The sequence below is a fragment of the Mustela nivalis genome (assembly GCF_964662115.1).
Source record: "Mustela nivalis genome assembly, chromosome: 11".
Classification (NCBI taxonomy): Eukaryota; Metazoa; Chordata; class Mammalia; order Carnivora; family Mustelidae; genus Mustela; species Mustela nivalis.
In genome coordinates, this window is record NC_139030.1 from 99,897,134 (window position 1) to 99,917,692 (window position 20,559).

Consider the following 20,559-nt stretch of genomic DNA (forward strand, 5'->3'; position numbering starts at 1 on the left):
TTCTAATTTTTATTGCTTGTTTTCTAATCAAAAGTTTATTTAAAAGGGTATTTCATGGGGGCACCTGGGTGGCTCAGTGGGTTAAGCCTTCGGCTCAGGTCATGATCTCAGGGTCCTGGGATCGAGTCCCACATCGGCCTCTCTGCTCAGTGGGGAGCCTGTTTCCCTCTCTCTCTCTGCCTGCTTCTCTGCCTACTTGTGATCTCAGTCTGTCAAATAAATAAATCTTTAAAAAAAAAAAAAAGGGGTATTTCATGGCTTCCAAACATTCCTTTTTAATCTTTTCGCTATTGTTATCTTCTTTCATTGTCATTGTTAAATATACTCTATTGATCATTAGAAATTTGTTGAAATTTGCTCTAAGGTCTGTTATATCACTTTTGTAAATGTGTGCTTGAAAGGAATGTTTGTTGGGTATAGTGTTCTACATAGATCCATAACATCAAGTTTATCAATTCTATTTGAGTCTTCTGTATATCTTTACTGACTCGTCTATTCCTTCTATCTAGTACTGACTTTTTTTCTTAATTAGTAAGGCAAGTTAAATAGAAAAAAACCCTTACAATTGTCATATGTTCATTTCTCTGTGCTTGCTTTAAGACTATGAGGTACACACAAATTTAAAATTATTACATCTTCCTGGTAAACGCAACTGTTTTGTTTTGGTCAACATGGCTTTATTTCACTTTACCCTTTGGAAAAATTTCATTTGGTTAGAAGTAATAGATTAAAAATTTCAACCTTTTTCCTTCTGTCATTCTTACTGAAAAATCAGCTATTAATCTGTCATCCCTTTTAAGATAATCTTTTTTTTTCCTCTGACAGCTTTTAAGATTTTTTTTTTTTTTTTTTTTTTGGTTTTCTGCAAAACTACTACAGTTTCCCTACAATGTATCTTGATATGGAATTAGTTTTAATTATTCTGCTTGAAATTCAGTGGACTTTCATTAATCTTGGAACGCTCTCACCTGTAATCTCTTCAAATATTACATTTGTTTCATTTTTCCTTTCCTTTCCTTTTCAGAGTCCAATTAAAGTGGAGGTACAGCTCAGTGGCAGAGCATTTGACTGCAGAGTCCAATTAAACATGGATTAAGCCTTTTCATACTAGCCCTCCTACCTCTTAACCTTTCTTCCCTATCTTCCATTTCTTTGACTCCTACTTTATCCTGTAGAAAGGACTTACCTCCCTTCCAATTAACTAATTCTCTTTGTCTAAACTCTTACCAACCACATTTACTGGTTCTTAAACAAGTTTATTAGGTTAAAATTATTATTAGGTTTCCCCCCTATTTCTAGATACTCTGTTTCTTTTTTTGAAATGGCTAGTTCACTTTTTATATCATATTTCTCTGATTCTAAGTTGTTTTGTTTTTAAAACAAAATAAAAAACAAAATCTTTGAAATCAAAACGCATCTTATCCAGAGAGGCTGCTATTAAGACTTATTTGTCAATGCCTGTGCAAACCTGGTAAAAGCTGTTTCATATTGTCCTTTCACTAGATTCATGTACAAATTACTGTATGTTGAATTTAATTGGCCAAAAAATTATAATTATGCAATAAAATGAAGTTTTCATGTATACAAAAAAAAGACATGAAAACAGAGCACAAGGGTATAATTTGACATTAATGATATACCTATTCCTTACTGTAGAAATAATCACAATTTTATGTTTTATGGCAAGGCAACAGCTAAGGGCTTTACAAAGTTGATAATGGCAGATACCCTCAAATAGAGGAAACTGAAATACATGCAAAAGAATTACCTACCATATGCCAACCAGTGCAAATAAAGACTAGAGAATCTGTCAAATCCCTTGGAAAATATGAAAGAAATCCCAAGGCAATGAGAGTCTAGTATGGTTGATTCACACATCATGAATTAAAGTATTAAGTTGCAATTTGAAAAAATATTTGGTATCTGAACTGAAGTTTCTTCAGTTTGCGTTTGCTTTTACCAAGCAAACTAGTCTGCAAGACCTAGGGCTTTTGGACTTTCCCTACAATGAAAGGGAAATTTGATTTGCAAATTCATGAAAGAATCAACTGGTGGTCTCTTTTACCTTTTGGCTATGTTAACACAGTCATTTTCTCCTGGAATCCCCAAGTGAAGATCAAAGAGTTAGGTGGGTTTGTTTCCACTTGACCTTTACCCCACGGGTATATTCTTTTAGGGGTCATAATGGAAAAATCTATTAGACTTCTCACTCTGATTAGTTCCTTACCTTTGATTTCTTCCTTCCATCCACAAGACCACAAAAACACAAAAGATCAAGTTCGCCAGGAAAGGTAGCTTTATTCTCCATCTACCTAAGTTCCTGTTTTCACTAAGATATAGCCTCATAATGCCTTACCATCATCTTGCCAGCTTCTCAATGACATTAAGATATTTCTTAATTTTATTCAGAATCGTAAATGATTTTCAGAAGGGTTGGTCTAACAACCTAGACTAATTTATTACCAAAAGTAAAGTCTAAACTAAGGTCACTTTTCCTTCATACCTTTGGTCAGGATTTCTATGAGCCTGGAACATATTCTGTGGCTATTAAACTACTATTCATTCTTTAAAACCTTGACCCAATGCTATCTCTTTAAGCAATCCATGATGACTTCATTCATCTTCCCTAAGGTCTCACATCTAAGCCCCCAATCTAAATGGGAAACTCACTATTTGGAGATGAAGTCAGTCAATTAAATAGATAAAAGAGACAAAATGTTGATGAAAAGAAAATGTGTCACATCTTAAAAGGTTTGGAAGTCATTTTAACATAAATGAAAAAGCAACATTCAAACAGAGGTCTAGAAAAAAAAATTAGGCGTAGAATACACCAATCCCTAGAGAGAAGATTTCAAATTTTACTTTAGGTATATCTTTATTTTTATTTTATTTATTTAATTTTTTTTTTTTTTTTAAGATTGTACTTACTCTTTGTCAAAGGGAGAGAGAGAAAGAACAATCAGGGGAGCAGCCGGCAGAGGGAGAAGCAGACCCCCCACTGAGCAAGGAGCCTGATCCCAGGACCCTGGGATTATGACCTGAGACAGATGCTCAACTAAGTCACCCAGGCGTCCCTGTATTTCTTAAATTAAGGGAAAAAAAACCAAACCTGTTGTTCAGATAATTAAGTTCCAGGTTTGATCAACGTAGTGCAGAAAATTCGGCTCAACTTAGCAAGACTTGAAAAGCCAACATCTGGAATGTTTTAATGTTAGGTATAAGGTGACTTGCTGCATTAATTTTGTGTTCACCTTGGAGTTTCACACACAGTAGACAGGTAAAGAAATGTCTGACATCAGGTGTTTTTGGAAAGGCAGCCAAGTGATCAAATGTACCGCTGTGGTATGGGATGCTAAAAGCAGGAAAGGCTGTACATCTGTAAGGACAGGAAATACAAACGAACTCTCTGTACTTTCTGTTCAATTTTGCTATGAACCTAAAACTGCTCTAAAAAAAGCTAGTTTAAAATTTTTTAAAAAGAGAAAAATACACAATTTAAGGGATAAGATGACAGTAAATACCATCTGTATACAGTAAGCACCCAATAACTAGTTGAATTGGACTACAGTGAATCCTTTTTTTTTTTTTTTAAGATTTTATTTATTTGGGGCACCTGGGTGGTTCAGTCCTTAAGCGTCTGCATTCCACTCGGGTCATGATCTCAGGGTCCTGGGATCAAGCCCTACTTCAGGCTCCCTGCTCAGTGGAGATCCTGCGCCTGCTTCTCCCTCTCCCTCTGTTGCTCCTCCTGCTTGTGCTCCCTCTCTCTCTCTCTCCCATTGCCTCTCTACGTCAAATAAATAAAATAAAAAAATAAAAAATAAAATCTTTTTTTTCTTTTAAGATTTCATTCATTCATTTATTTGACAGAGAGCACACAAGCAGGGGGAACGGCAGGCAGAGGGAGAAGCAGACTCCCTGCTAAGCAAGAAGCCTGATGCAGGACTCTGGAAACATGACCTAAGCCAAAGATGCTAAATGGACTGAGCCACCTAGGAGTCCCTGAATTCTGTTTGTTTGTTTTTTTAAAGTTTTCTTAAGTTTATTAATTTATTTATTTATTTAATGATCTCTATACCCAACATGGAGCTCAAATTCAAGACCCTGAGATCAAGAGTTGCATACTCTTACAACTGAGCCAATCAGGCACCCCTACCTACAGTGAATTCTTTTAAGAAAAGCCTACCATTGTGAATGTATTAACTAAATATAACACTGATACTTTTTAATTGGAGCTTAAAAGCTTCAAGTTGAAGTTTCATGTCAGGCTGAAGTTTTTCAAATTTAGTATCTTAATGATTCATAGTAGTAAAGGTAATTAATTTATAGACACCCATAAAGTACTTTAACTGAAATATCTCTGAAAAATGAAATTTTTACTCTCAACATGTCTGTATTTTCTATAACTAATTGTATCTTAAATTTAAAAAATTTTAATTCTAACATAAAACACTACTTTCCTTTGAACATAAATCTAAATTAGAAAATTTACGTATTTTTATGCCTAAAAGGAAGCTCAGTCACTTGAAAATTGAAATTTTCATTTAAACTTATTTAAATATTGTATTTTGACAAAAATCCTAAGTCAAAATTGCTCAATAAAAAAGTATAAATTCACCTCACAATGATATCATAAATTAAAATAGTACTTATCTTTCTTACTATTCAAATGTTTTAATGTCATAAAAAGTAATTTGATAAATATATCAAACAAAACTGAATTTTTTTTAGAGGCAAATTGTAAACTTTGAGAGATGTATGAATCAGTTAATGCTTTGGTTCAATGTGAATAGACAACTCTAAGTTTGAATTTAAGTCACAAAACATAAATTAAAATGTTGAAACACCCAAAGAACAAATAATCCAATCAAGAAATGGACAGAAGACATGAACAGATGTTTCTGCAAAGAAGACATCCAAATGGCCAAAAGACACCTGAAAAAGTGCTCAACATCACTCGGCATTAGGGAAATACAATCAAAACCACAATGAGATACCACCTCACACCAGTCAGAATAGCTAAAATTAACAAATCAGGAAACTACAGATGTTGGCAAGGATGCAGAGAAAAGGGAACCCTCCTACACTGTTGGTGGGAATACAAGCTGGTACAGCCACTCTGGAAAACAGTATGGAGGTTCCTGCAATTGCACTACCAGGTATTTACCCCAAAGATAGAAAGGTAGTGATCTAAAGGGGCACCTGTTCCCCAATATTTATAGCAGCAATGTCCACAATAGGCAAACTAGGGAAAGAGTCCAGATGTCCATCAACTGATAAATGGATATAGAAGATGTGGTATATATCTACAATGGAATACTACTCAGCCACCAAAAAACGAAATCTTGCCATTTGCAACAAGGTCAATGGAACTAGAGGGTATTACTGTAAGCAAAACACATCAATCAGAGAAAGACAATTATCATATTATCTCACTGATATTTGTAATTTAAGAAACAAAACAGAGAACCATAGGGGAAAACAAGATGAAACCAGAGAGGGAGACAAACCATAAGAGCCTCTTAATCTTAGGAAACAAACTGAGGGTTACAGAGGGGAGGGGGATGGGGGATGGGGTGGCTGAGTGATGGGACACTGGCGAGGGTATGTGTTGTGGTAAAACGCTGGGTGTTGGGTAAGACTGATAAATCACAGAGCTGTACGCCTGAAACAAATAATACATTACTGTTAATTAAAAAACAAAAAAATTTAATTTAAAATAAAAAGAAAGAGTAAATGTTGATATGCCTTAGATATAGGTAAGAAGACATTACTTTGAATATTTTAAAAGACAGTGTAGTAGCTCAACCAGTTAAGTGTCTGTTTCTTGATTTAAGCTCAGGTCCCAATCTCAGGGTTGTGAGACTGAGCCCCACGTTGAGCTTGGTGCTGGGTGTGGAGCTTGCTTAAGAGTCTCTCTCCATCTCTCTCTGCCCCTCTTCCTCCCCAACCCCCCAGGCACCACTGCTGGCCCATGCACACACATTTTACTAAAAAAAAAAAAAAGTTTTAAAAAAACAGTATAGGACATATTAAATATATTTAAGCGCAGAGCTCCTCATTTTCCTTATTGAAAAAGAAATAAGGTGACTTCCATTCTTTTTGGTAAAAGCTAAGGAAATGAGGAGGAAATGAATGTTGCTAACTCTTGTCTGAATTCTGACCACATCAAAGAAACTGATTTACAGTTGTGGCAGATGCCAGTCATTTCAGATAGCTACCACATCTTAGTAGATTTTGAATGACCAGAATAAAATTTTCTGAAAAAATAAATACCATTTTCATAAAATAAATCAAAAATTTGTCAAAACCTCTAGGTATAAACAGAAAAAGCAAGTTAGGTAGGTCAAACACTTAAATTCATATGCTACAGAGCAATAAACTTTGATCTATAAGCATTATATTTTACCTATTTTAAAATGAAGGACTACTAAGAATTAAGTGCAGTGCCTGATTCCAAAAGTACCTACTTATAATTCATAATGATTCTAATAAAGGAGAATATTTAAAATGGCAACCACTAACTACCAAAGATTAAAGTAAGTTATGATTTTTTCATAACTTTTTCCAACTTTACTATTTTTCTGGAACTTAGGAATAGTCTAATTATCCATACCTTAACAAGTACACACATAAAACTATTCTAAGTAGTTTTATAATATATTGTAAAAGTAGCAAACCTGCATTAGAAGTATCAATAGTATACCTAAGAAAAAAAATGAATAAAGTAAAACATCTATCATTTACCTACCATAAATCAGGTCTTAGTCCCAACGCCTGAAGCTAACCTAACAGGAAACACCAGCATTTTCCCCGCTAAAGTGAAGGGGAAGACAAATACGTCTTTTGTTCCAAATACTACAGAACATCATGCTGGAGTTACTAGACAATGTAGTTTCTAAGACAAGAGAAAATAAGTGAAGGCAGAAGAATTAGAAAGTGGACTTCCCATTTTCTATAGGGGACTTTCTGTACGCAGGAAGCCAGATGAGTTGTTCAGTAATAAGAAAGTATGGTCTCCAGTGCCCTCCTCAGATGTACCAAAAGAACATCTAAGAATATGGAGCCAAGAGCAATAAAGAACAGTGGCCTGTGCAACTACACCCACAAACAGAACCATGGGAACATTCCTTCTCTGAAAGTAAAGAGACCAGGACACATTTGCCCAGTTTTCAGAATCGCTGTGGACCAAAGGCTCCTATATGCCTCCCATTCTTTCTGTTGTTTCAAGAGTCTTTATTGTGGCATTCCTATTTCAGTTACCACAGTATGTTGGGTTGATCGGGGCCAGATACCAACAGTATCTTCTGAGGTCACGGGTCTCAGTATCAATAAAAACCACAACTAGACTAATACATATTACAAGATCTTGGGTTTCAACTAATTCCATGATTGGATGAGACTTCTGGAATTCTTAAAATGGAGATGAAACAGATTTTGTATATGGGAAAGATATGAATAACTGTAACCAAGAAATCAGAAAGTGGTGGACTAGATTCTTGATCCCAAATTTCACCCCCTTGTAATAAACCTGCCAAGTAATTTTGCAATAGGGAAAGGAAGCTATAGAAAAGGTAAGGTAGCAACAACGTGTCAATACTGATCAAGGTTTCCTAAAACATGTCCAAGAACCCTGGGATTATTAGAAATATTTCTGGATCCACAGGTTTCATATAAAAGTTTGTGAAGTTTGTATTCACATTTCTATTTCAAATTAATTTAAGTATATTAAAGTGGACTACCTTGTAACTAGTACTCAATTTCAGTGGTCACATTTGCACTGCTACCAATAAATATCCGTGACTTTTCAATTTGTAGAGCTACATTTTTCAAATTACAGATGGATTCTTGGCAATCTGAAACTTTTCAGATATTCTAGAGTAGTGCCATGCAAAGTGTGGTACAGACAGCAATAAAGGTCCCTTGGCCAGAGAAGTACAAAAATCAAAATTAACATTTTCAAACCTTAAAAGCAGCAGTCTGGCAGTAATTTTAAGCCTGCTACATTTAATTTAAAAATTAATGAAGTGGGGATTTGTATTTTTAACATTTTTCCCACTTGTTTTAGAATTACTTGGCTAGAGCCAATAATAATCTCTTTTTTAAAAAGTATTTATTTGAGAGAGAGAGAGAGAAGGCATGGGGAGGCGAGGAGAGGGGTAGAGGGAGAGGAAGGGAAGCAGACTCCTCTCTGAGCACAGAGCCCCCATGGGGGGTTCAGTCTCACAACACTGAGATCACTACCTGAGCCAAGAGTCTGTGCCACCCAGGCACCCCAACAATAATCTCTTAACTATCCATTCCAATATATGTTCCATAATGCTTTTCTTTATTGCCATACTCAATTTGACAATATTGACTAGTCCCCTCTTTCTAAAAGCCCTCTACTTGACGCAACTGCTCACTCCTGGTCCTCCTCCTATATAAACCCTTTACAAACTCTTCTTCTCTTCTTAAGTGATCATGTTCCCCAGGGCTCCCTATGACCTTCTTCTCTTCTTACTTCCATATAACTCTTCAGTAATTGCTAATAAACCTGAATCTACCAAGAAAAAAATTGAGAATTATTTTAGCCTATTATTTTTCACTCATGCTCCTATCTACACAATTAAGTGCTATCAATTCTACTTTCTACCAGGGAAGTTCAAATTTTGATACTCAAAAAAATAAGTAAGAAATATTCATGCATCTTAACAACTTTTTCAAGTGGTGCATGAGCTCCTCAAGTCAAACCACAAAGGTAATATTCCTTTCCTAAAGGCTACTTCCATGTTTATTGATATAAAATATTCATTTCTTGCTTTCACATCTAACCCTAACATAAACAGGTTAACCACTACTACTGAGCTGCTAAGCATTTTTTTTTGTTTTGCTTCAAGTCAAACTTTACTTCCCTTATATACAAAGTCATTATTAAGCCACAGAAAATTAAGAGCCATTTTCTATTTTACACATACCAGAGACTTATTAAATATAGGTTAAATTATAAGGGCTGATGTATATTGAGGCATCTTACTAAAAGCTTCACTTTGGATTATAATTAAATTAAAATTTTCTCATTGGAAGAGTTTATGTTCATCCCATTTTTTCCAAATCTACATTTAAAAAAGAGCTACTTGCCTTTTTATCTGAATAAAACAACTCTAAGTTCTATTTTCTTTATGAAGCAAAACTTTTATTCTGAAAAGGAAGTTTACTCTGAGCTCATTGCAAAACTATCTATTTCAGTCATATTCCAGATTTAGCAGGACAAAGGGCAACAGCAGGAAATGGAGCATCACCAAGGTCCAAAACAAACTTGGTTTAGAGTAAAAAAAAAAAAATCTCATATTAGGATAATTAAGCACTATGCTTGAAAGAAAAATAAAAACAGATTAAAAATTAAGACACTGATGAGGGGCACCTGGGTGGCTCGGTGGGTTAAAGCCTCTGCCTTCAGCTCAGGTCCTGATCCCAGGGTCCTAGGACTGAGCCCCACATCGGGTTCTCTACTCAGCAGGGAGCCTGCTTCTTTCTCTCTCTGCCTGCCCCTCTGCCTACTTGTGATCTCTGTCTGTCAAATAAATAAATAAAATCTTAAAAAAAAAAAAATTAAGACACTGATGAGCACTGCTTCATCACTAGATAAAAAGATTTGAATATTGTTCTGTAATATTAAATAAAGGCAAAATGGAAGAAATGATTCACTGTCCAGTTCATACATGTATTTCAAAACTAACAAAGATAACATTTTATATTTCGTAGCCTTACAGTGCATTTAATATAATCAATTCATCTTTTCTCAACAGCTCTGAGATGCTAAAATAGTTATTTCTTTCCATTTCACAGATGAGAAAACTGTTAAGATGAAGAAATTATGTAACCCTCTTGTCAGGTCCTTCCTTAAGCTCAGAAGCAAAACTAGGACTAAATCTTGGCTCTAATTCTGTAGCTTCACAAAACTTTTTAGTGTAAAATAAGTATCCAAAAAAAAAAAAAAAAGCAAATGACCATAAATTTTCAACCCACATTGCAACATTTCAAATGTCATGATGCTTTTGAGTCACCTTATATCTTTTTAGTGAGTTCATGCATTTGATACTTTCCACTACACGGAACAAAAATAACTTAATCCTATCTAAGAATTTGAGAAGCTCAGTTTCTCTTTTGCGTATTCTGGGGATCAGCTATAGCACTCCCAAAAGGCTAAATGTGAAACAGAAATATATCCTAATGCCTATCCAAGGGGAGTTGAGAGAAGGATTTTATGATACGTGTACATCTTGCTAGTTATAATATATGAATTCCAAAAAGTTGTATGATAATATAGAGATGAAAACTGTTCTGAGCACTCTCTCTCTTACCATAAGCACATTATGTAAAAAAAAAAGTCAAAGGATACAGGGAATAACATGGTGCCTCCTACAGATAATATGAACTGAAATGTAAATCAATTTGTCTTTAAAACTTAAGAAAAACATGCGCAGACAAGAAATAGTTAAGTACTAAACTAAAATACAGATACATGATTAAACCTGTTCAAATTAATGTTTAACTTATAAGAGCTATATGAAATGCACTGTTAATGAAATCCTTGATCCTGGGTGGGTATGACCGTTTGGAGGTAAGAAAAGTTCAGACTACATAATCTAGTGAAATTATCTGTAGAACATAGGAATGCTGGGTGTTCAGAAATCATCCTTCCTATATTATGTAATAATAACTACATGACATTAAAAAATAAGCCACTAAGAAGATGCATGTTTCTAACAATGCAATTAATTTCTACTCCTAGAAGGAGAAAGCGAAAAATCAGACCTGAAAAATTTGGTTAGAAAAAAAAATAGCCAACGGGCGCCTGGGTGGCTCAGTGGATTAAGCCTCTGCCTTCAGCTCAGGTCATGATCTCAGGGTCCTAGAATCAAGCCCCACATCAGGCTCTCTGCTCAGCAGGGAGCCTGCTCCCCCTACCACCACTCCTGCCTGCCTCTCTGCCTACTTGTGATCTCTCTCTCTGTGTCAAATAAATAAATAAAATCTTTAAAAAAAAAAAAAAAAGCAGAAAGAAAGAAAAAAAAAAAAGAGAAAAACAAATAGCCAAGTGTTTTACCCCAATTTTTAAATATCAAGTTTAATATGTGGGAAGCCACCTGCTAAAAACTGAAACCAGTAATTTATTTTAATTGTACTTGAAAGCCTTTAATCACTAGCATTTAGGCTTACAACCAAACCCAGACTAATAGAAAACATATTTATATATTCTCTTTTCTTTTGCCTACCTAAACAGTATGACCCAAGGACTATTTCTGACATTACCCTATTTAAACACATACTAAAATTTTACATTTCTAAGTGGTAACTTTTAAAACATTGCATTACACAAAAACCCTAGAACAGTATCTTAATATTGATCTATGACTAATAAACTGTGGAATACCTATGCAGGTTATCACTGTGGCAAATACGGAGGATGTCCTAACCTTACCACTCTAGAGCAGACTTTAAAAAATTTTCAAAGTCATCTTCTTTATCTGGTATGTATACGATGTTTGGTATGTATAGCACACTAACTAGGGCAGCAAAATGGTAAACAATATTTAAATTTTAATCATTAAAGATGAACTTGAGGGGCACCTGGGTCAGTTAAGAGTCTGTCTTCGGCTCAGGTCAGGATCCTGGGATGAACCCCACACATTGTGCTCCCTGATCAACTGGGAGCCTGCTTCTCCCTCTCCCTCCGCCTGCCACTCCCCCTGCTTGTGCTCTCTCCCTCTCCCTCTCTTTCAAATAAATAAATAAAATCTTTGAAAAAAAAAAAAAAGATCAACTTGATACTTAAGAAAGATAAGTGGTCACCTTGGGGGATGCTAATAAATCCAGTTATTAAAACAAAGAGAAAGAATCAAATATTTATTCTGCCTGCCTTCCCTTCAAGGAACTGTCAAACAGCTGACAAGGGAATACTTGTCTATGTATGTTCTGCCAATAAATGACAGAATTGGAATATCACAGTTTTGCAAATTCCTAATGAAATAATCAATACATGTAGGTAAAACTCACTGATAGCAGAGACACATAAATTATTCTAGGCTTCCCCCACCAAATAGAATGTCAATCAGCCACGTCTCTAGATCTGCTAGTTTGCAGACACCAGGAGAGAAAAACAATTAAAATCAAGGATTTAACCAGCAAAATCCAGACTGAGGAAAATGCTAAAGTCAAAAGCTGGTTTTGTCAACAAATAAATAGAAGGAACAAAAAGTATGGTGAGGGAGAAATATTTAACAGACATGTTAAAATATTTAACAGACATTTTCAACAAATATGATGTGTATACTTTGAATCAAACAAACAGCAGGAAAATAAATTTATGATACCACAGAAAAGTTTGAATACTGACCAGGTATTTGATGATTCAAAGAATTATCATATTCTGATTGTTTTTAAGAAGAGTTCTTGTTTTATAGATATACTTTTAAATACTTATTAAATAAGATTATGTTGTCTAGGATTTAAAACAATGCAGGGGCAGTAGATTATTGAAAACATTACTGAACATGAATCGAAACAGGATGACAGATACAAAAGTGTTCATTAGATTATCTTCTTTATTTATGTCCACTTGAAATTTTCCATAAGGAAAAGCTTAAGGATGAACTTAAAAAGGTCTATATGACAATCCACAAGCATAAGGACAAAATACGCCTCACTTCGAGGTCAAAACAAATGAAAATCTTAAGGATGAGTTAAACAAGCATTCTCCCTATACACACACACACTCTTAAATGAAATATGAGAAAATGAGACCAAAGAGATAAGTCTTGCTCAAGGTCACAAAATAAAAAGGAGCAGAACCAAAACTTGACTTCTCAATTACAAGCCCACAGAGAAGTCCAAGTTGGAGCTAAGTTAAAAGATCTGTGCAATCCTGAAGAAGACTGATGGCCCATTAGAGGTGTTAAAAATGGTATTTAAAGTTAGGTGGGAAAAAAAGGCAGGTGTTTTGAAAGACAAAATGCTAGAATGAGAACAATAAGCCTAGGGTATAAGGACCTGGGCATTTGGTAATCCTCCTCAACAGGGGAGCAGAAGTGTTAAACCTGGGATATATACTTGGAAACTATTTGAATTCAAGGTGTTGGTAGAAAACAAAGTTGTTACCTAGCTTACAAGCTTATAAGTAAACTGATAAAACATTAAATCATTATTTTAATAACAATTTTTGAAAATAGTTGAAAAAATCTTAAATCTTATTATGTACACAACTGATTTAAATCTTAAACATAAAAATGGATTTATAAAAAAAAGGGGGAGTGACTTATCTTCCTGTCCAAAAATAGGCTCTAAAATTTGACCATTGAAGGGTCTTCATTGTTTACTTAGACATCTTCATAAAAGAGTGAAGATTCGTATTTATATTAAGTTATCAAGAATATAACTCTGGGTATGCCAACAAACTATTTTTTTTTAAAGATTTTATTTTTAAGTAATCTCTACACCCAATGCGGGGCTCAAACTCACAACCCCGAGATCATGAGCTGCACACTCTACCAGCTGAACCAGCCAGGTGCCCATACCAACTTTTCAATAAGCACAATGACAAAACGAGAACTCCACCTACAAGCAACATAATTAATGAACAAGACAATGTAATGCCATTTACCTTTTGTCATCCTAAAAATGTAAAACCTACTAAGTTTAATGTATTTTTAAATAAATCATTTTTGGACCACCAGACATTCACACTAAAATGCATTTTATTTTTTGGCTGACATATGTTAGTGACTATTTTCAAAAGTGGTGAATTAAATTCCTTTTTTATTAGAAGAGTGGTCTATTTTTAAAAAGACATTTCTGGCATTAAATTACACAAGACTAAAAAGCTATTTTAAAAATCCATATCAAACATTTCAAAGTGGATGTCCTTCAGTAATTTTGAGAACTGCCAAACCAGGAAGTCAAAGAAAATTCCAGTGTGATCTCTAAAATTTAGTATTAGAGATAACTGAGATTGTTTGTTAAAGAATAACTTGTTCTTTAAAAAGCTGAATAAAAAAGGAGCCAGGAGGGATAATGCAGAAACAGAAGCTGAGACCTGAGAACTTCACCAGACTTAAAGTAACTCAAGTAGTAAATTAGAGATGTTTCTCTAACTGTCGCCAATATCTTCAAAGTACTAATGTAGCTCCTCTCTTGAAAAACATGTTTCTAAGTAGTATATTTCTACCCCAACAAACCAAAATCAAAGCTAAGGTGTGAAAATTCACATAAAGACAAACACAAAAATTTCTTTTTAAATGAGAAAATAGGGGTGCCTGGGTGGCTCAGTGGGTTAAAGCCTCTGCCTTCAGCTCAGGTCATAATCCCAGCAGGGAGCCTGCTTACTCCTCTCTGCCTGCCTCTCTGTCTACTTGTGATCTGTCAAATAAATAAATAAAATCTTTTAAAAAAATGGAAAAATAAAATATACTAAGGAGTCATAATGGATAAAAGCATGGACCTGACTCAGGTGGTTCTGATTCTCATAGCCCGTTTAAGCTCTGCATCAATTTTCATATCAGTGAAAGGGGATAATTATAAAACCCATCTCACAGGATTTTTGTGTGACTCAAATGAGACAACACTCAGAAGGTCCTATCATCGCAGTAAACTTATAGTAACCACCTCAAACCAATAACCATTTTCTCATAAGGAATAATCTTTTTTTTAAGCCAATTAAAAGGTTAATGATAGGAAAAATGCTAAATGCTCTTCTCATAAAAATATCTCTATCCCACCTCCAATTTGTGGGAGAAAAAGAAAAACACATAAGCAAATATTTTATTTTTCTCCTAAGGTCATAATATCACATATAATTTGGGGATCACTTAAGAAAAATATCGAAACCAGGGGCACCTGGGTGGCTCAGTGGGTTAAGCCTCTGCCTCCGGCTCAGGTCATGATCTCAGGGTCCGGGGACTGAGCCCCACATTGGGCTCTCTGCTCAGCAGGGAGCCTGCTTCCCCGGCTTTCTCTGCCTGCCTCTCTGCCTACTTGTGATCTCTCTCTCTGTTAAAGAAAGAAAGATATCAAAACCATACCTATAGGATTTAAAAATTTGTCAGTATTGTATATGTGTTCAAACCCGGGAAATGGGGAAAACAGAAAACTCCATGTTTTTAAATTTGACCTCACTACTATGAATAAAAATATGCTACTCCATTAAATAAAGTAAGGCCAGTCACAAAATTTTATAACAAAGTATTTTAAAACTTAGGAATAAAAAGGAAAGCAATTACCTTTGTACAATAAAGCATCCAAAGTTCAAAGAGCCTCTCTCTGGATGCCATTCTCGCTTTCACTCTGGCACTTTAATTTTTCCTCAAAAAAAAAAAAAAATGTGTTCAAGACCACAGCATGTTCACTTTATTCTCCAAGTTTTTCAGCCGTTACAGTAAAGCTCAAAGCAGCAGGGAAAACAAAAAGAAGTGAAACAAATGGGCTGTCTTCTGGCCAATAAAATTCAGTTCAAGCAGTTACTCCAACTTATCTTCATCAGTGGGAGCTGGGCGATTAAATAAATCTGCGAAAGAGAAAAATACGCAAAGGTTTGCTAGAAACAGAGACCATATTTTTAAAAATGTAGATTGATCAAAACTATAGATGATTGACTTCACTTCCCGCAAACAACCAGCTAAGCTTTTCTAGTTGAGTTCACAGAAACTGGTGCTTCAGGAAAACATCGCGGCCAACACAATATTTCACACCAACATCCCTAGGGCAGGGGTGCCTGGGTGGCTCAGTGGGTTAAAGCCTTTACCTTCAGCCCAAGTCAAGATCCCAGGGTCCCAGGATCATGATCCCAGGGTCCCGGGATCGAGATCCGAGGGTCCCAGGCTCGAGCCCCGCCTCGGGCTCTCTGCTCAGCAGGGAGCCCGCTTCCTCCTCTCTCTGACTGCCTCTCTGCCTACTTGTGATCTGTCTGTCAAATAAATTAAAAAAAAAAAAAAATTCCCTAGGGCAGATCCTGAAAGGTGAGTACTCACAACCCAAAATGCACCCCGTTGCCACTCGTTTATTTTCTATAAACAGAAAGCCACACTCAGTAGTGCTGTATTTCCAAGACAAAGAATCCCTTAGAATTTTCTAGTCTGCTTCTCAAAACTTGTTGGGAATGTTTGTCGTTCAGTCGCAGGGCAGGGCGTGGGGAGGAGGGTGAAGAATTCCTGGTCTGTTTATTTTAACAGTCTGGGAGAGTGAAAGTTGACCAGCCCACCTGGCCTCACACCTTCTCCATCCCGGAAGAAGAAAGGAGCCGCACAGACCCTCCCCGGGTTTTCAGGGACCTTTAAATTGCCTCCTCGCATCCCAGCCAGCCAGAACAGAGGCAACCCTAAGGTGTGCCAAGCTGCGAGGAGCAGCTCTGGAAATGGGGCGACGCGAGCGCGGCATCCTCCGACCCGCTATCCACGCCCGGCCGACCGCCCTGGGACACACCCGGGTCCCCCTCGCCCCCTCGCAGCCGCCCCAGGCTCTACGGCGCACCCCGGGCCCTCCCACGTCTGCCGCACAGCCCCGTCGTCCCCAAGACCCGCTCCCCTCACCGCGCTCACGTCGGGGGGGTGCGCCAAGGCCGCCAGGCCGACGTCTAACTTACTTCCCTCGCCCCCTTCCCCAGCCGAAGCCCCGTGTCACCTCGCAGCAGGACAGGCGGGCGGGAGAGGGAGGCGGGGCGGGGACGGCGCGAGGCGGGGAGCGAGGGCCTGGAGGAGCCAAGGGCGGGACCGTCCTCTCGGCTAATCGCTCCGGCCTCTAAGGATTTACCCGGCCCCGGGGCAGAGGCTGCTCATTGGCTGCCCAGGCTGGAAGGGGGCGGGTGACTTGAAGACCCGCCCCAGCATTCCTGCGCAGTCGCAGTCGACCGCGCTCCCGAAGCTTCGGGGACCGGCGCCAGCCGGGGCGTTCCAGCGAGTCGTACCCAGGCTGGCGGTGTAGGCTGACGGACGTGCTGACGTTCTTGCCCCGCCACTACAGGGGACGGTAGCATTCGGCGGACGGCGTCATTTCCGGGATTCATCGGGGGCGGAGAATCCTGGAGCGCTCGCTAAAGGGGATTTCGTCTTGATGTTGTGTTAAAAGGGGCTCGGTCTTGGGCGCGTTTAGTAATGTGAAAACAAAACAAAAACAAAAAGTCCTTTTCCCCTAATCGCGTTTGTGCTTTTTTACTTTCCACGTTGCGAAATGTCCGATCCGAAGGGATGATTTTGACAATACTAAAGGCTTCAAAGGGTTTTTGCTTTTTCATGAAAACAAAAAGCAAAGGCTGCATTTCCCAGACACAGACAACTTTCAGGAGATATTAGTCTAAATGGAATGGGAAGACACGTCGATGAATCACCTCTGGTATACCTAAACGTTGTAAAAACTTGTATTAGGAAAAATGTCAACCCTATGCAAACGTAAACTAGTATAAGGAAACTCCACACGCCATCACCCATCTTCAAAGATTACCAACTCATGTCCTATCTTGTTTCATCTATACCAAAATTTGGCAAACTGTAAACAGTAAATATTTTAGGTTTTGCAGACTGTCTTGCTTGGTATGTAGTTTAAAATGATTAAAAATCATATTTAGTGACATTTGAAAATCAGGCGAAATTCAAGTTTTAGCGTTGGAAAGTTGGTTAGAACACAGCCACGCCCATTCCTTTACTTTTTATATACCACCACCACTAGCAGTCCGGGTGAGGTACCACTAAATCTTTTCGAGGTTATTATAATAGCGCCAGTAAGCAAAGTGACCTTTTAACCTAGAAAGAAGATGTCACCCCTCTCCTAAAAACTCTCCAGTAGTTTCCCATCCAACTTAAAACAGTGAACAAGGTTTTCCTTCCACACTCCGCTCTCTAACTTCCTCCAACTACTCTGGCCTTCCCTTATTTTAGTCCAGACCAATGGCTTCCTCGCTGCTCCTCAAATTCACAAAGCTACTCCATTTTCAGTGATTTTACTTAAGCAGTCCCTCTGCCTGGAATGCTCCTTCCCCGAATGTCCACACACAATCTTCCCGTCTCTGCTGAAGAATCACCTTTTCCGTTAGGATAGTCTGAATGTTTGTGTCCTTCCAAAACTCATTTGTTGACATCCTAACACCCCAAGTAATGGTATTAGAAGGTAGGGCCTTTGGAAATAGGGCTGAGGGAGGAGTCCTTATGAATGGGATTAGTTTCTTATGAAATCAATTTCAGAGAGCTTCCCTAGCCCTTCTCACTGCGTGAGAATACGAGATGTCTGAGATCTGGGAGATGGCATTCACATAATCACCCTATCTTGGACTTCCAGCCTATAGAGCTTTAAAAAAAAAAAAAAAAATTGTTTGTAATCTACCCAGTCTGTGGCAGTTGTTATACCAGCCCAAACACTCTAAGACATCAGTAAAGCATCCCTCATCCTTTTCTTTGGAAAATAGCATCCCTTTTTCTCCCTTACTCTATATGTCACTGTAACACCTAACAGCTGACATACAATTTCTTTGTCTATTATGAATTCCCCCCAGTAAAATGTAAGCACTATTAAGACAGGGACTTGGGGTGCCTGGGTGGCTCAGTGGGTTAAAGCCTCTGCCTTTGGCTGGGGTCTTGATCACAGGGTCCTGGAATCGAGCCCCGCATCAGGCTCTTTGCCCGGTGGGGAGCCTGCTTCCTCCTCTCTCTGCCTACCTCTCTGCCTACTTTTGATCTCTGTCAAATAAATAAATAAAATCTTTTTTAAAATTTTTAAAAAACAGGGACTTTATTCACTGGTATAGATGTTCAGGTCCTTGAATAGTGTCTTCTACATAATAAGTGCCCAATAAATATTTGCAGACTATAAAATGAAATAGTCTAATTCGCCATACGTCTGTGTATCATTCTAAGTCTCTTCGTGAGTCTGTCAAATTCTGTTGCATTTAGATGACATCTAGATGTCAGCAGGATGAAAACAAGTCTTCCACTGCTGAGATTTCTGACATCTCCCTGGAGTGGGGATAAGCTTTAGTTTTGTGAGTGGGTCCTTAACCAATACTTAGGTGTCTCCACTAATGAAGCTATAACCTCTTTATCTTCAGATATACCTCAAGGCAAACACATTTGCCATCTGGAGAACACATTTTCTTATTAAGACTGTTAGTTGCCTTCTGAAACAACATGGCCTTATGTTAAAATCATATTTCTGGCCTAATTTTCCTGACAAAAGATGTTAACCTTAAAAAGAAAACCAGAGGGGTGCCTGGGTGGCTCAGTCATTTGAGCCGTTCCCTTAGGCTCAGGTCATGATCCCGGAGTTCTGGATCAAGCCCCAAATCCGGCTCCCTGCTCGGTAAGGAGTCTGCTTCTCCCTGTGCCCCTACCCTCCCTACTCGTGCTCTCTCTCTCTCTCCTTCACTTTCTCTCAAATAATAAATTTATTAAAAAACAATTTTTTTAAGCCAGCAAAAAATGGCTTTATCTGGGAATAACAGAATTGCAATTCAGAACATGCACTCTAAGGCAAAACCATATGCAAATCCAACAAACAAAGGAGAGGAACTTTATTTTATGGAGGAGGAGGAAGTTGGGAGGAAGTTGGGAGGGTTTGCTCTGAATGAAAGTCCATTGGACAAAAGCACGAGTTCTGCACAATGATGGTTTCTCACTGGCCAAGTTGCAGGGGTAGTAGATTTCTTGCAGAAGATGTAATGTACCTTTTTCCCTATTGGGGACTGTAACTGATAATTCTCCCCTGTTTAAGATTCTTCTTTTGAGGTCTATAATTGACAGTTCTTCTGGTAACTGATGTTGAATAGTACTGGCTCCCACTGGCTTCTAACCTCCCTTTCTAGCTTTCCTACTCTACTGTAGTGAGGATTCTCTTTATTTTCGAAAGGCATACTCATGAACTGAAAAGGGTCTGCCTAAATCCACTGGATGTTTCTGAGTTCAGATAGTTTCTTATCTGATAACAGGGTTAGGAGTCCCAGTTCACTTCAGGTGTATAACCTTAGATTGTTACCAAATTAATTAACAATGCAAATTACATCTACCAAGACTATTGGATAACTTATGTAAATCAGTCAGGGCATTATCATCCCAGAAAAATAATTACATAAAGAAGTAAATTATAGGGACACTTGGGTGGCTCAGTTGGTTAAGCATCTGCCTTTGGCTTAGGTCATGATCTCAGAGTCCTGGGATCCAGCACTACATCAGGCTTCTTGCTCAACAGGGAGCCTACTTTTCTCTCTCCCTTTGCGAGCTGCTCTCCCTACTTATGCTCTCTCTGACAAATAAATAAATCTTAAAAAAGAAAACTCTTGCTTAAAAGAAGAGAGGTAAATTACCATCTTGGATTGCTTTTTGGCCATAATTCAAAGCCAGTAAAATTAGTAAGATTAACTTGATAGTTAGTGATATCTTGTAAAAACCTGCATACAGTCATTCCCATTATGGACAACCTGCCAACTGAGGCAGATACTCAACTGTGTTAGAACAAGGTTTCACTTGGGCAAAGCTGGAAACACAAACAAGTTATTGCTCTGAACTTCCCCGTTCATGAGTTCTGTCCTGCCCATTTCGCTTGAAT

At 37.7% G+C, this 20,559-nt stretch overlaps 1 protein-coding gene across 13 annotated transcripts in view; it reads right to left on the reverse strand.

Moving 5' to 3' along the window:
* The window catches only part of NBEAL1 (neurobeachin like 1), a 206,804-nt gene extending 190,032 nt beyond the window's left edge, over positions 1-16,772 (reverse strand). For 2 of the 13 annotated variants that reach the window (XM_082688842.1, XM_082688832.1), the window contains exons 1-2: positions 16,563-16,772; positions 15,258-15,541 (exon numbers count right to left, since the gene is read on the reverse strand). In XM_082688842.1, coding sequence (XP_082544968.1) covers positions 15,258-15,308 — 51 coding nt within the window. In that variant the 5' untranslated portion in view covers positions 15,309-15,541; positions 16,563-16,772. Of the gene's footprint in view, positions 1-15,257; positions 15,542-15,778; positions 15,937-16,562 lie in introns of all 13 variants that reach the window. The other 11 variants (XM_082688836.1, XM_082688843.1, XM_082688834.1 and 8 more) reach the window with 7 other exon arrangements.
* Positions 16,773-20,559: the final 3,787 nt, after the last annotated feature.